This window comes from Electrophorus electricus, chromosome 14, assembly GCF_041902795.1.
Source record: "Electrophorus electricus isolate QZ-2024a chromosome 14, ASM4190279v1, whole genome shotgun sequence".
Classification (NCBI taxonomy): domain Eukaryota; kingdom Metazoa; phylum Chordata; class Actinopteri; order Gymnotiformes; family Gymnotidae; genus Electrophorus; species Electrophorus electricus.
The window spans coordinates 25924530-25938533 of NC_137510.1; the positions used below are offsets into that span (position 1 = coordinate 25924530).

The 14004-nt window shown below is 42.0% G+C and overlaps 1 protein-coding gene across 6 annotated transcripts; it reads right to left on the minus strand.

Annotated features, from left to right (window-relative positions):
* Positions 1-228: 228 nt before the first annotated feature.
* si:dkey-56f14.7 (engulfment and cell motility protein 1) lies at positions 229-7970 on the minus strand. 6 transcript variants are annotated; one of them, XM_035530830.2, is made up of 8 exons: positions 7761-7970; positions 5159-5227; positions 4215-4342; positions 3580-3692; positions 2957-3064; positions 2690-2772; positions 2114-2191; positions 229-1910 (listed from the first exon to the last, which is right to left on the minus strand). In XM_035530830.2, exons 3-8 carry the CDS (start codon positions 4250-4252, stop codon positions 1698-1700), a joined length of 633 nt encoding a protein of 210 aa, XP_035386723.1. In that variant the 5' UTR covers positions 4253-4342; positions 5159-5227; positions 7761-7970; the 3' UTR covers positions 229-1697. The 6 variants fall into 6 exon arrangements, with proteins under 6 accessions (XP_035386723.1, XP_035386721.1, XP_035386722.1 ...); XM_035530828.2 differs by having other exon boundaries at positions 5159-5865; XM_035530829.2 differs by lacking the exon at positions 5159-5227.
* Positions 7971-14004: the final 6034 nt, after the last annotated feature.

The window sequence follows — 14004 nt, forward strand, 5'->3', positions numbered from 1 at the left end:
TAGTTTTCATGTAAAAGACACTATCAGGGACTGCTGATGTTAGTCTATGTTTACTTTAATTATATACACTCACTAATCACTTTATTAAACACCTATTTTGTACCTATAATAACTTTATATATACACGTGTCTTACAGTGGTATTTTTATAAGTGCATAATTACAGACTGTAGCTATCTGTAAGCAATCACAAGTGGTCAGCCACCATCTACCTGGTTCATCACTGGTCATCTTCTCACCACAGCCCCAGCATTCTGGATAACGTCTATGTGGCATACCATTCTACACACAGCATCACCACCAACATGATAGACTGAGCTGGTCCAGGGTTATTGGGCTCAGTACTTTAGCTGGTGATATTTTTTAGACTTAGGCATCAGTTCTGGATTAAGGGTGATCCACCACCCACAAATATCCAGCTAACAGTAGCCCAGTGGTCAGAATGTGACTACTGATGAAGACCATTGGATAGCTAAACAGTCCTGCGCAACAAATAAACTATTGTCAAGAATTTTGAATCTTCAAGGTGTGTCCACAAAATACAGAAAGTAATGGACATTTTCCTATTAATTCAAGCACAAAGAAAGATATTACGAAGCGTAACCTTTAATGATCTGGAATTTCATGGAAGGGAATTTCTGCCAGACTGGATGTTGGGTGGATCAGTTGGCTAGTTTTGGGGTTACTGATGTGGCCAATGAGTCCCTTTATTTTTTAGGAGCTGTGGAGCTGTAGCGGTGTTGAAATAAATCGTGTCCACCTGTCTGTCTGTCTCAACATATCTCAGTGTCCCCTGCTCGGTGGCACCCCAATGACTCATGAGAACTACACACCATTCTTAGGAGTAAGAGTATAAATAAGCATTATGGGTCGGGGGACTCTGGTATATATTAACATCTCCTGATACAAGCTGGAAAAATCTCTAAAAACAATCTTCATTAGTCATGGTGTACTTGTAAAGCTAAAAACTAAATTTATATTTTTTAATGCATTGTTTATCTGACTTCTGATTCTAATTTATTCTAATCAAAAGGGCACTGATTGATAGTTCAGGGGAATGAGCACATCCTTCAGTCTTTGAATTAATTCTTGAATCAATGTAAACTGATCTAGTGAATGCAAAGCAATTATGAATCTGTCAAAAACATATTTATGTTTAAATTAACTGACTAGTGGTTGAAGAAACAAATAATGGCAGTAGGTGAGCCATCCAGCCAAACGAAGAAAAAGTCAATCATAATTCAAATAACATATTGATGCAGTTATATATTAACAATTTAGGTTACAACTTGAACATCAAGAAATGTTCAATAAAATTGATTCAGTAAAATCAGTTCAATAAAACTGATACTTCTAGTTGTGCAAAGAAGTGTTATTGTGAAGTGGCATCTTTTCCTCCAGGTTGATAGACCCTTGTTTTTGAGACTTTTACCACTAAAGAATATCTATTAGGGGCCAAGAAGCTAAAGCATCACATTCTAGTCATGATATGTGGAAGAAGGTGGGGATATACAGGATATGCCTTCCAGGCAAAACGGGGTTCCAAGGTTTGTATTCAACATCGTTTAGACATGCCAGGAAAGGGCAACAGTTTAGCTTATCCTGGTTCTCTCCCCAGACCAGAATTAAGCAGTGGGTGAAGAGAAGCATAGTCCTGCCGCACTCCTGTCAGCCATGATGGAATATCTTAGACCTGTCTCAGGTCTGCTGCTGGGTGTAATCGTAAACAAAGTCATAATTACTCGGCTCTTTTGGGATGGGGGGCGGGGCCTCGGGGATCTGAATGTTCTCAAGGTCCAAGAGGCGGAGTTTTATCTCCATGGTAACCAGTGTGTCCATGTCTGATTTGGTGAGCTCACTTGTCATCTCCTTCCCCAAAAGAGCGTTCAAGCCATCAGTCCAGATGCAGTACTTGATAAAAGGCAAAAGAGAAACAGAAAGATGAACTTTATTTAAAATGACATTTGGATCAGTGAACCAGTAACTAAATTCTTAAATGTCACTTCACTGAATTTCCTAGAAAAAATATGCTGGACTATTTTTAACACATGTAACCACAGTAAAACCAGAATAGAATAAACACAAAATGTATAAAGTAGCACAAAGTTTGTTACCTCATGCTTGTCAGGGGCAATGAAATTCAAATATTCGTCAGATTCGTATAAGATGGAGAAAGCCAAGTCCAACATGTCCTGCAATGCAAAAGAAAAGTACTGAATTGCTGTGAGGCTTCTGATTCTGACCTCAGCTGTCCTCCACGGTCTCCATTAGCACTTGTTCTACAGGTGAGGGCCACACCAGCTGGCAGCTCCATCACTACCACAGGTGTCTGCTGGAGTCCTTCGCCAACCATGCACGTGACTCTTCACTAAAAGGTGTGCTATGCTAAGAAGATGAGAGTATGCAACAAATGACTTTGTAACTCGTGTATGTATTTTCTCTCTTTGATGTACATTTAGCGTATTTTTAAGGAGCCAACACGTATGCACTTAAATACGACACACTGCGTCCCAAGAAGTGTTGCCTCCTTCAGCTGAAACTGAAGTGTTGACGGTCGTGACAGAGAGAGAGAGAGAGAGAGAGTACAGAAGGCACAGTGTGTGCTTTTCTGGTATCAGTCATTACATGATGAAGATATCTCCCTTGTTCAAAGTGATCTGAAGGTGCTCTTTGGCTCAGGGCAGGCATACCTTATTCTGTCTCAGTGCTCCCTTCTCCTTCATATGAGGGCAGTCTTTCCCAGTTATCAGTGCCTTGATGTCCGCTACTGTTACTGAAGAGGAATGTGAGCAGAACGATCCTTTTAGCACTCAGTGGGTGATCTGCATTCAGTTCTACTTCCAAGTCTCTTAAGAGCCTCACCAAGCAGAGACAGCATGTGCATGGTCTAAAGAGGAGGCCGCATTATTTAAAATATGCAAACACCTTGTTGCACAGACATGACTGAATGGACTCACGTTTCTCCTGGAGAGAGTCGTGGGGGATTTGCCCTTGTGAAAATTCCTCTACATCCCCGTAGTGCAGTACTTTGTGGTTGGGTGACAGACGACAGTACCAGAACTTATCTGTTAGGAGAGAAGAGGGTGTGTGCTGGGATACAGCTTGCAAATGTTCTGTGAATGTAACAGGACGTCATACTGCAGATCATGCAGTTAATCTTAGAACAGCTCGAAAGTTGTTTATAACATGCAGCCGCAAAGTGAGGAAATATAGGATGTCTGTTTAGATTAGGAGTGTTGCAAATCCCTATGTATAAATTCCAATTTCCTGCTCTTTGACCTCAAAGATCCTTAAAGTGGAAGTAGTATATGAATACAGTGCCTATAGCCTACTTCTGTACAGTAGTTTGAGATGTGTTTATGAGGAGTCTGTTTACGCTACCTACAAAGTACCTATACTGTATATGGTACGTGTAAACATATCTGTCAAACCACAGGGTCAGAACAGTGCAGTTATTCTTTGTTCAAAAAACACTGTGTTGATGAGACTGAGACCAGAGACAGCAGGCAGAACGGGACGGAACTCGGGGAAGGTTGTGCTGGAAGCATGCGCGGGTGGGCGGGCAAGGGGCGTTGCTCACCCTGACGGCGGCGGGCAGCGCTCTTCCTGAAGCAGGTGCCCTCGCACAGGCGACTGAGGCGTTGCTGCCGGATCAGCTCGGCCACCTCCGGCTGCAGCCGCTCCCTCAGCTCCCTGCAGCACAATCACACACACTTACGTGATCGCCAGGCACGTGGGGAAGCGTGCACATGTGCGCCAGGCCCACGGAACGTCCAGGACACCTTTTACCACTCGAGTCCGTGAGCCACTTTGGACCACGGGCCGGCCAGCCAGGGGTGTGTGTGGGTGGTGGATTGCTCGGGGCTTGCCAAGGACAGTCCTGTGTTTAACAGCCCTAGATGTTTCGGTGTTGTTGACCAGCATGCCTGACTAAAGGAATCTCAAATATTTTCCGTCATGTGCTCCTTATATGTATATTCATATATGTCCTAGTCCCACTTTAGCCTTGACCAAAGCAAATGATAAAAGTGAAATAACTTTGGTTATGCCTCAGCTTTGCCCTGAACTCATCTGCAGAGGCTGAAGATCACAGGAGTCATCCCGAACGTTTCATGGACTCAGCACGACGGTGCGCCAGATAAAACCATGACGTCATACCACATACGACAAACCACTACCAGCATGCTGTTCGAATGGAGCGGAGAGTGCGCTCACATCATCGGGCGCGACTTTGACTCGTCCTGACTTATCATCTCGGTGTGGAGGGGGGGACTCGGACTCCCGCCAGTTTCAGGCCTCTGTGTCAAGGTCCGGACGAGGCGCCGTCTCTACAGTGTTGCCATCTGTGCAAAGAAAGGCAAAGGAAAGAGCTCTGTGCTTGAGTGCATAAAGATGACTCTCCAAACTGACTGGTTAGGAATAGACAGAGTGATGGTAGATTAGGTACGCTGTTTGACCGGATGAGAGTACCGATGTTATGCAAGATGTTGCTCCAAAGTTCTGGATTAGGCGAGTGTGATCTGTTTGTGACCATGGCACTCTCAGATGTGTTGATATGGCCTTGTTGTGGTTGATCTGTGTATGCTGTTCTGAAGCTGTCTCTTGAAACTGGCTCAGTGGAACGTGTGAAGTAACCCAGTTATAACCAGGAGCAGTAGCAGGAGACTGTTTGCGTGTGTGTGTGTGTGTGTGTGTGTGTGTGTGTGTGTGTGTGTGTGTGTGTGTGTGTTTGTTTGGGGGTGGGCTGGAATTCTCTGTAGGATTAAAGCACTGTGGACTAATCTCCAACATGGTCCTGACACACTCTGGGGATAAACACCCTGCCACAATAGGCTTAGTGAACTTCCACATCTCTCCAGTGCTAAATTTATGGGCACAACTGTAAAATGGCAAAAACACACCACCAAGAAATGTGTTGGGTAATAAAACAAAAAAGTGAATCTTTATAATAAAATGATACAAGAGAATCAGTAAAAAAGTAGTACTTTTTATATTCTACAAAGGTAAAAATCAGTTTGTCTGCCCACTTGCCAAAGCCAAGACACTGAACTGAATACAGGCTTCAGTAGGCTTTAATAATAGTCATCTTTATTATCTGTAATTGGTTCAATGATATTCCCAAGTGAACAAAACAAAGCTGCATTTTTTTGGCCAGTTACCGAGGAGGGATTAGATGATGTCACACCCTTGCTGCTGAGCTGGTGGAGTGCTGAGTGCTTGGCCGCATACTGCAAGAAGGACACATCTTATGGCCTTCAGGAGGGCTCCTCTGGAAGAACCTGCACATGCCTTTGAAACACTTTATCCTTCATAGATCTACTAGCCTGCAACTCTCAAGGTTCCCCCAGAAACCGCATTCAGATTTTAATACACAAAAGCATGTGCCATGCTGTTTAAGATCTCGAACTGGCTGTCTGAGGTTGACATTCCATCAGTCAAGGTGGCATCAATCGGGCAGAAATCTAAATTGTTCATCTGAAGCAAGCTGGACTGAAAGGAAGCAAACGAAGTCATTCATTGTAAATTGTAAAGGTTTTTCACATTTTCATCCTCTCCTCCCATTATTGGTAGAATCCATCCATCCGTCCGTCCATCCATCCGTCCGTCCATCCATCCGTCCATCCATCCATCCATCCATCCATCCAGCCATCATAGCAGCACTGAGTGTCAAGTCGAATTTATTTATATAGCGCTTTTTATAACAGATTTTTTCACAAAGCAGCTTTATAAATGTCAGAGTCCAAGCCCTCAGTGAGCAAGCCAAGGGCGAAAGTGGTGAGGAGAAACTCCCTAGAGCTTGAGGAAGAACTTTGAGAGGAACCAAGACTCAAAGGGGGGGCCATCCTCCTCTGGATGACAACAGACACTACAATAGTAACAACATAGACCATAAGGAGCAGAATAATGTGCGTAGGAAAGAGATGCAGAGTGGAATAGCTAGTGGTTATGTGTCATGCTCAACAGAACCACAACAATTAGGACACTGTGTTACCCATCAGTGGTTTGGTGTATAGATCACATACCGTGGTCGGCTGTCCTGTTGTGTCTACACTGAGTTTTTCTCTGCGTAATCATGTGATGCTCACTCACTCTAGGAGTCATAGTTTATTGGGAGCTCATAACTCACCAGCAGTCAGATTTCACCCTCCATTTTGCCGGCAACTTTAAACACGTGAGGCTGTGGATTGCTATTCTGTTACATGAACATTCAAATTTTGAAATTAATGCAATCTATCAGGTATCTTATGTTTTCTCTTTAAAGACAGCATTTTAAAGCATAGCTACTCTACATCACAGTACTGTATAGGAATAAGTGCTGTTTTTCTGACATTGCAGGGATTTTTCATAAGACGTTCAAAAGATGTTGCTGCATTGGCATTGAAAGCAAATAACATGTCATCCAGTGACACCATAGTCTGTGTTTAAAGGTTCGTTTTGCTCCCCAATGGCTAAGCCATTGCCAAAATAATGAGCTCTAGCTAATCAATCAGTGACGCATCACGGCGGAAACTCACATTTCGGATTCAAGATGTGTGTCGAAATTGGCAGTGTGATGAAATTCTCAAACAAACTCAGCTTTGTCCATATGGAAAGTTTCATGCAACCACAAAACATGTTCAGTCCCACAGGAAACCCAACCTGGATTAAATTACTGAATATGACATCTTAATTCTACTAGAGTAAAATTAATTTGAAGGAAATGTGAAAAAAAAAAATGCAAGCAGTGTTATCGATTGCAAAATCACAGTGAGTTTACATATGAGAAATATAAAGCAAAACATAATTTCAATTATATATTTCATTGCCTCATTTCATTTATATTTTTTAGGAAAAATTAGTTAAAAAATTTAAAGAATTCAAAATTTTTAAACAATCCTTATGTTAAATATCATCGTCATATGATTACTCTGCATTCCATAGCCTTATTAATGAGGTTTTGTCCTAAGCCCAACATATAACTAAAATGCCATGCCGTTTATCAAATGTGGTAAAACATCTCATGCCAGAGTCATCTGGGGAAAAGGAAGTTACATGCCTTGACATCGCATCAGACTGAAGCTAACCAACTCTACATCACTGGCTAAACAAAAGAAAACCTTGCTAAACTAACAGAAACGAGGAAATTCGTAAAGCCAAGCTATACCTCACCTCATCTGCCAAAACGCAGAAGCAAAAGAAGCGTGCACGCCTTATGCTCTTCTGCCTGTATAAATGGGCTTTCCCTGGTCCAGCAAGGATAAGTAGTGCTTGGCCCCATACTGCATTTGACAGGGCTGAAAAGTGCCCAATTTTCAATCAAATCCCAGAACCTTTGTAGTCTGTGTCAAATGTCTCATGAAGGTGGAAGCAGTTTGCAAGCAATGGCAGATGTCCAATAAAATGATTGAATGAAATTAGAAACAAATGTCCTGTGCTCAATATTATCCTAAATATTACATAAATTATGATCTTGTACTATGTTTTAGTACATAAATATGCTCCTTTAAAAACATTCATACGTATATGTAAATCAAAAGGTGTCGTACACGTACGTGTTAAGTCATAATGAATGAGGGCATCGGTAATGACATGAAGGAAATTCGCTCGGGTCCAGCGCTCCGGTATTCAGCCATATGCTCAGCAAAACAAAACCATCGTTTTCCCGTGACACATCTGACAGCAGCGCGCTACGCTCAGCCCTCGGCGTCTCCCCCCGCGCGCACGAAACCATCCGGACGGCGGTGCCTGGTGCGCGCGCGTGCCGACGGGGTCCGTACTTACGTGCCAGTCTCGGAGCCATGTCTCCTCTATGGGCGCCGCAGCCTCGCGCAATAAAGGGGACGACGGAGACGACGTCGCTCAGCTCAGACGCCAGAGAGAGAGAGAGAGTGTGGGGGGGGGGGGCGTTTCAGAAGAGACGTGCAACCGGAAAGGGACAGAGGTCGAGAGAGGTAGACACGCTTTGCAGTGGGCATGCAGGCAGGTCTGCTTCAGGCGCGTGCAGCGTTGCTTATGTTTATATGAACAGTAAGCGCACGCGGATAGGGCTGCGTTCTTTGTGCCAGCAGCCAATGAGCAGCTTGAGGTGGGTCATGTGATCATTCCACAATGAAGGGAGGATAGATGGAAAGGATGGGGGAAGGTAATGACTTCAGTCCAGAGCTCACAGTGATGGAGAGGCAGAGGAGACTGCAGCCTCTATGCACACGCACGCACGCGCACGTGTGAAATTACACGGGTACACGCGCACACACACGTGCATGCAGGGAGAACCAGAGTCAGAAGCATAATTCTGAAGCCAAGGGCCAAGGGATGCCGTCATTGGGATTCTGTTGCCATGGCAACCAGTTCCGCGCCTGGCAGCAGGACTGAAGGAGTGGCCCGGTGTGATGAGGTGCGATCGGCCCATTCCCCGCGACCCGCTCCCCTCCTCCCTCCGCGACTGTCTTTGGGGTGAGCCAAGACCGAGTGTGATGGACTAACGCCTTCAGGACTAACGGGTTTGGATAATTGTACAGTCTGAACATCGAGTCAGAGTCATATAAAAGGGAAGGTCAGGTTTAAGGTTAGGATTTGGTAACCATGGCTATTAATAGTTATGACTGTAGTAATAATTTCCAATAGGAATGGAATACAAATTACCTTTCTTATTTGCTTTTTATTTTAAATTTTTATCTTTTTGTAAATTTGTATTATTGAGACCTGGCTGCATATATACAAAGCACTTAGAAGTACAAACATATTCAATAGATTACTGTTCATAGTGTAGAATGCAATTGTATATATTGTTTATATTGTAGTAAAACCAAGTCTGACTTCTCAGCATAGTTCATGTTTATTTATCCAGTGCACGTTGTGGTCTCTTTTTCCACCCATTGCATGGCCAATCAAGTTCTATTGTAATGTATTGCACTATATTGCATTCAGTTCTGCACCAAAAGCCACAGGTGCTCTAGTGCACACTAAGAAGCCAACCAGTTGTACTGTGAGTCTATGGTCTGAGCATTAAATTTGTAAGATACTAAACAATGTCATGCACAATAAACACGAATGACTTTAATCTGATCTAAAGCATGCTGTTCCAACACCTGAGAAAAACCATGGAGATGAATGACATTTATTTAAGCCTTATTTCTATATATTGAGCTGTATATAGAGGCAGAAACAAGAGGGAGGAAGCCTGAGTGTGCACCAGCTGGTCTGAGCTAATGAGCTAATGAGCTAAAAGCTAATGAGAAAGGACTGCACTGCTTCATGAGTACTACTCATTTATAAGTAGTGTAGAGGAACATTTAGCTGACACTTTTATCCAAAGCAGCTTACAGTTATGACTGAAAAAAGATTTAAGCAACTGAGAGTGAAGGGTCTTCCTCAGGGGCAGTGGCAACTTGGCAGTGGCTGGGCATGAACTGGCAACTTTCTGATTACTAGTCATGTGCTTTAACCACTGAGCTACCAACACATACAACATATAGCCAATGCATAGCAACATATACCAACATATAGCATGTAGCAACATATAGTAAGTCTTACTCACTCGTTTATACAGTCCCAGTGGTCCATCTGTCCTGCCTTACACATACCCAGGAGAGGTTACCTGCTGTAGCTTGGCATGGTCGTTTGGAAGCCCTTGCTGAACATGTGCCCTTAATCATCTTGGTCTTCCCTACACTATCAGCCTGATCTTGTCCACATGCATTTCTTAACCTTCCTGGCCAAGAGATCAGTTAGTCCAGATTTGATTTTGTGCAACACTTTTCTGCCCTAATTCTCATTTCACTACCATAGGCGACGGTGGTGCCAAATGGTGTTATCGTGGTTAGTAGATGTGTTAACTGGATTAGTAGGAGTGTAACCTGGGTTAACAGGAGTGTTATCCTGGTTAGTAGATGTGTTAACTGGGTTAATAAGACTGTTATTGTGGTTAGTAGAAGTTTTTTACTTGGTTAGTAGGAGTGTTAGCAGGGTTAGCAGGAGTGTTAGCAGGGTTAGCAAGAGTGTTAGCAGAGTTAGCAAGAGTGTTAGCAGGGTTAGTAGGGTTAGCAGGAGTGTTAGAAGGGTTAGCACGCCATAGTTAGACTTCTCTTGTTCAAAGGCACCAAGGGGCACCTCAGCATCAGTGCAACATTGCGCTCCCTAGACGTCCCTGAGACGAATGCACACCCATCCACACCAAGACTAGGAGAACCTTCTAATACATGGCCAGCTCACCAAATCAGACACCATGCAGTATTAGACACAAGATGCACTGTGGATGTACAGTAAGGTGCATAGTCTTCTTGTGGACAGACTGCAGTCTCTGGGTTTATAACCAAAGCTGTAAATGTAGGCAATTTTAAGAGTGTTGACATCAGCAGCAGAAAAAGAGATTTGCAGATCATTAAATGTCTCACATACAGCTTTGATTCTGTTGAGAGAGGTTTCTATCAGCTTTGTGCAGTTTAGGAGTGATTTTCACCTTTTTTTATGCAATTCTGCTACACTTTTGTCAGGTTGGTTGGATGACACTTGTGTTTTCAAAGTGCAGATTATTGCCTGGATGGAGATTGGAACTTCTGACTTGGTCATTGCAAAACATTTTACCTTTTTGTTGTTCAACCAGGTCTGTGCAGCTTTGGTCTTGTGCTTGGGATCACTGTCCTGTTAAAGTTTCTCTCAAGCTTTTTTTCCAGATTGAAGTAGATTGTCTTGCAGTAACTTTCAGTGCACCATCCATCCTTCAATGTCAACACGATGCCTATCCCAACATGACCCTCACACTTTACTACTGAGATGGTGTTTGTTGAGGACTGGGCAGTGTTAGGTTTGTGCCACACATAGCCTTTGGAATTCTGGCCAAAAACCTCAACCTCATCTGACCACAAAACTTTATCCTAGATTTTTTCACTCAGTTGCTTTCTGGCAAATTCCAGACACTCTGTGATGTGTTTTTTTCCTTCATTATTGGCTTCTTTCTAGCCGTCCTTCCATACAGGTCAACTGAATAGCCAGATCTTGATATTGATCACTGGTGCACCTTCACTCCAGTCTCAGCCACTGAACTCTGTCCCTTTTTCAAAGTGATTGTTGGCCTCTCTTTGCCTTCCCTCAGCAGTCCTCTTGCTTTAATGGCAAGCTTTGAGGAACACGCTTGTCTAGCCAGTCCTCAATGAGACATCCCAACACTTGAATCTAATTTGTAGTCTTCCCCTGTCTTATGTATATAACATCGAATTTCTTTAGAATGCCCTTTTGGTCTTAATTTTAACAGCTTTTATTAAGATTCATAGCCTGACTAATGGTACTTGAATCTTTTATTCAGAAAAAGTAAACTTCTTCCATTTTAAACCAGTTGTGTCCTCATTAAGGCAAACTTACACAGTAGTATCTACAGCACAGGGGTTGAATACTTATACAAAACAGCATTTTTCAAGTAGTAATTTTTATCACAGAATATGTTCTTACAAAAAACGATATCACTTCATATTCATACATTTTGGAGGTCAGCCTTATTAAAATAAAATAAGACAGCACAAAATATCAAAGTCATTTGTTATCCATATAAATCTGATTACTTTTATGGGAGTTGGGTTTTTACAAGGCACTACATCTACATGAGATGTTTATGATTCTTCTACATAGCCAATCATCTCCTTTGGGAAACAAGAAACCTCATTAACGAGCAAGAGAGAAAAAATGCTTCAGAAAAATGATGGTTCGCTGAAATCAATCATTCAGCCTGCATTTCTTCTCTTGTCGCTGTCTCTGTGCAGACGGCACAAGCGTCCGCTACTCTAGTTTCTCAGTAAAATATTCATTTCACGCACTGACTCCTTGCTTCCCCCAGGGGTCTGAATGTCTCTTTAAGTTTTGTGCATTTTTGTTCAATTATTCATTAATTTTACAAGGATCCGGCAGCAAGATTACCTAAAGGCCGGGAGTGCATTGTCCATGTAGCCTTTCAGAAAACAGCAAACAGCTGTAATCTTTGCCCTGTAATAATTTTAGGGTAAAATTAATTCTGGTGTAATATTTAATTTTTTGTACCTGTGAGTTTCATGCACATTTGTTAAAGTAAATGGACCATGCTAACGAACTGCATATGCAGGAAAAATGCAATCTCAAAGTAGCCAGTTATTTCGCATAAACATATTTAACATCTTGCACATAACGATACCAGTCGACAGTAACAATGCAAAGTTTTAATATAAAGATTTTTTATAAAAGCACTTTTCATTATTCCAAACATATTCCTCTAGTGGAGTGAGGCTTTCAGAGTTAAAATGTCTGTATGCTTGCTTCGTGGTCTGATGATGACCACAGTGTATAGCTGTTACTTATATTTATTGTCTGTATGATGTATTTGTGTAACTGTTTTTGTATGAAGTATACAAAATAAATAAAATCACGTGAAAGCCAATGGACTATAAATGCTGTGTTATTTTGGTATTTTACTTGAAAAGTTGAACTGGAAGCTCAGTGGCTTCACACACACACACACACACACACACACACACACACACACACACACACACGACAGTGCCCCAGCATCTGACAAGGACACACCTGGTCACACCTTGTGGTAGCAGTCTAATTTTAGAGTGGGTCACTGCTTAACTGACCTTGCCCTCCATCCTGGAAACAAAGCCTATACCTATGATGTAAACACTTCTCTAACCTCCATAATTAGTTTCATGCATGCTACTTGGCAGTTCAGTCTTATTGCTTACTGGGTACACGTGTTCAGAACACACAGGTGAAGGTATGTCCATTAGACTGAAATATAAATGTAATGTAGTTGATATGTTAGTGTCGGTTCAGTGCTGTTTACTGCAGTGTTACAGATGGCAAAAATTACAGGAGATTAGTTTGAATCAAAACAAGATTCCTCACAGTGATCCTGCCCCCGAATGTTGAATGGGCATGTCCAGGTAGAGGATACGGCTAAAGGATTCGCATCCATAGTTGATTCAAACACATGAAGGGATTATCTGCAGTATGCTGTGTTGAGCATGCAAACATTCCCAAACAAACCAGGAAAAAAGGGGAGTTTATCATTCCTGACTGTAACATTGTCTTTAGAAGACTACTTTTTCACTCCCACTCAATTCCTCCCCTCCTGTTTTTCAGGCTTAATCTTATTGTCTTGTTCTGCAATCAGTGTTTGTTGTACGTGTCCTGTTAATGTTTGCCTTGTCTGTGTTTTCCTTCTCTATGTTTACGCTCTTTCTTGTAGAGGATTTTAGGGATATGATAAATCCTACAGCTAATATAATCTTAAAACTCACCAAAGTTGCAAAAACAACGTGTCTCTTTTGTAGTTTCTGGAAATAATAAGAATAATAACAAGACTTCTTCATTTTTCACGTTGTGAAACCACAAACAAAAGCTTCTTTTTCGTGTCATCCTGGCCTCTTTCTGTGCTTTCAACAGACTCTATAGCAGCATATCAGAAAAAGGCTTTGGACTTGTTCTTGTTCTTTGGATGAATTTGAACTACTGTCAGAGACCTTTCATAGATATTTTTTCTTCTTTTAATTATATTCCTTCTTAAACTCTCCTTACAAGTGATTTAGGACAAATTTCTCTTATATGGAATTTTCTCTTATGTATAATTATCCGGTGGTTCAGGTACTTGACTTGTAATGGGGAGGTTGCTGGTTCAAGCCCCACCACTGCCAAGTGGCCCATTAGGCCCCTGAGCAAGACCCTTAACCCTCAATTGCTCAAGTTGTACTCAGTTATAATTGTAAGTCACTTTGGATAAAAGTGTCAGATAAATACTGTAAATGGTCCAGATCTGTTGCAGTTGTACAAGACATAGAACTGTTCTTCAAAGAAAAAACTACTAATGGTCTGTTTCATTAGCAAAAATAAAGAGTTATGTTCCCTGCTTATTACTGTTTTATGTGCAATGACAAACCTTCAAAAGTAAATTTTTGCAACTTAACAGTTTGTGATGTTGACAGTCACTGTCCTCTATAGTAATGGCTGACAGTGCATCAACAAGCATGACACGTCTCGTTTGTCCTGACCCCTTCCCGTT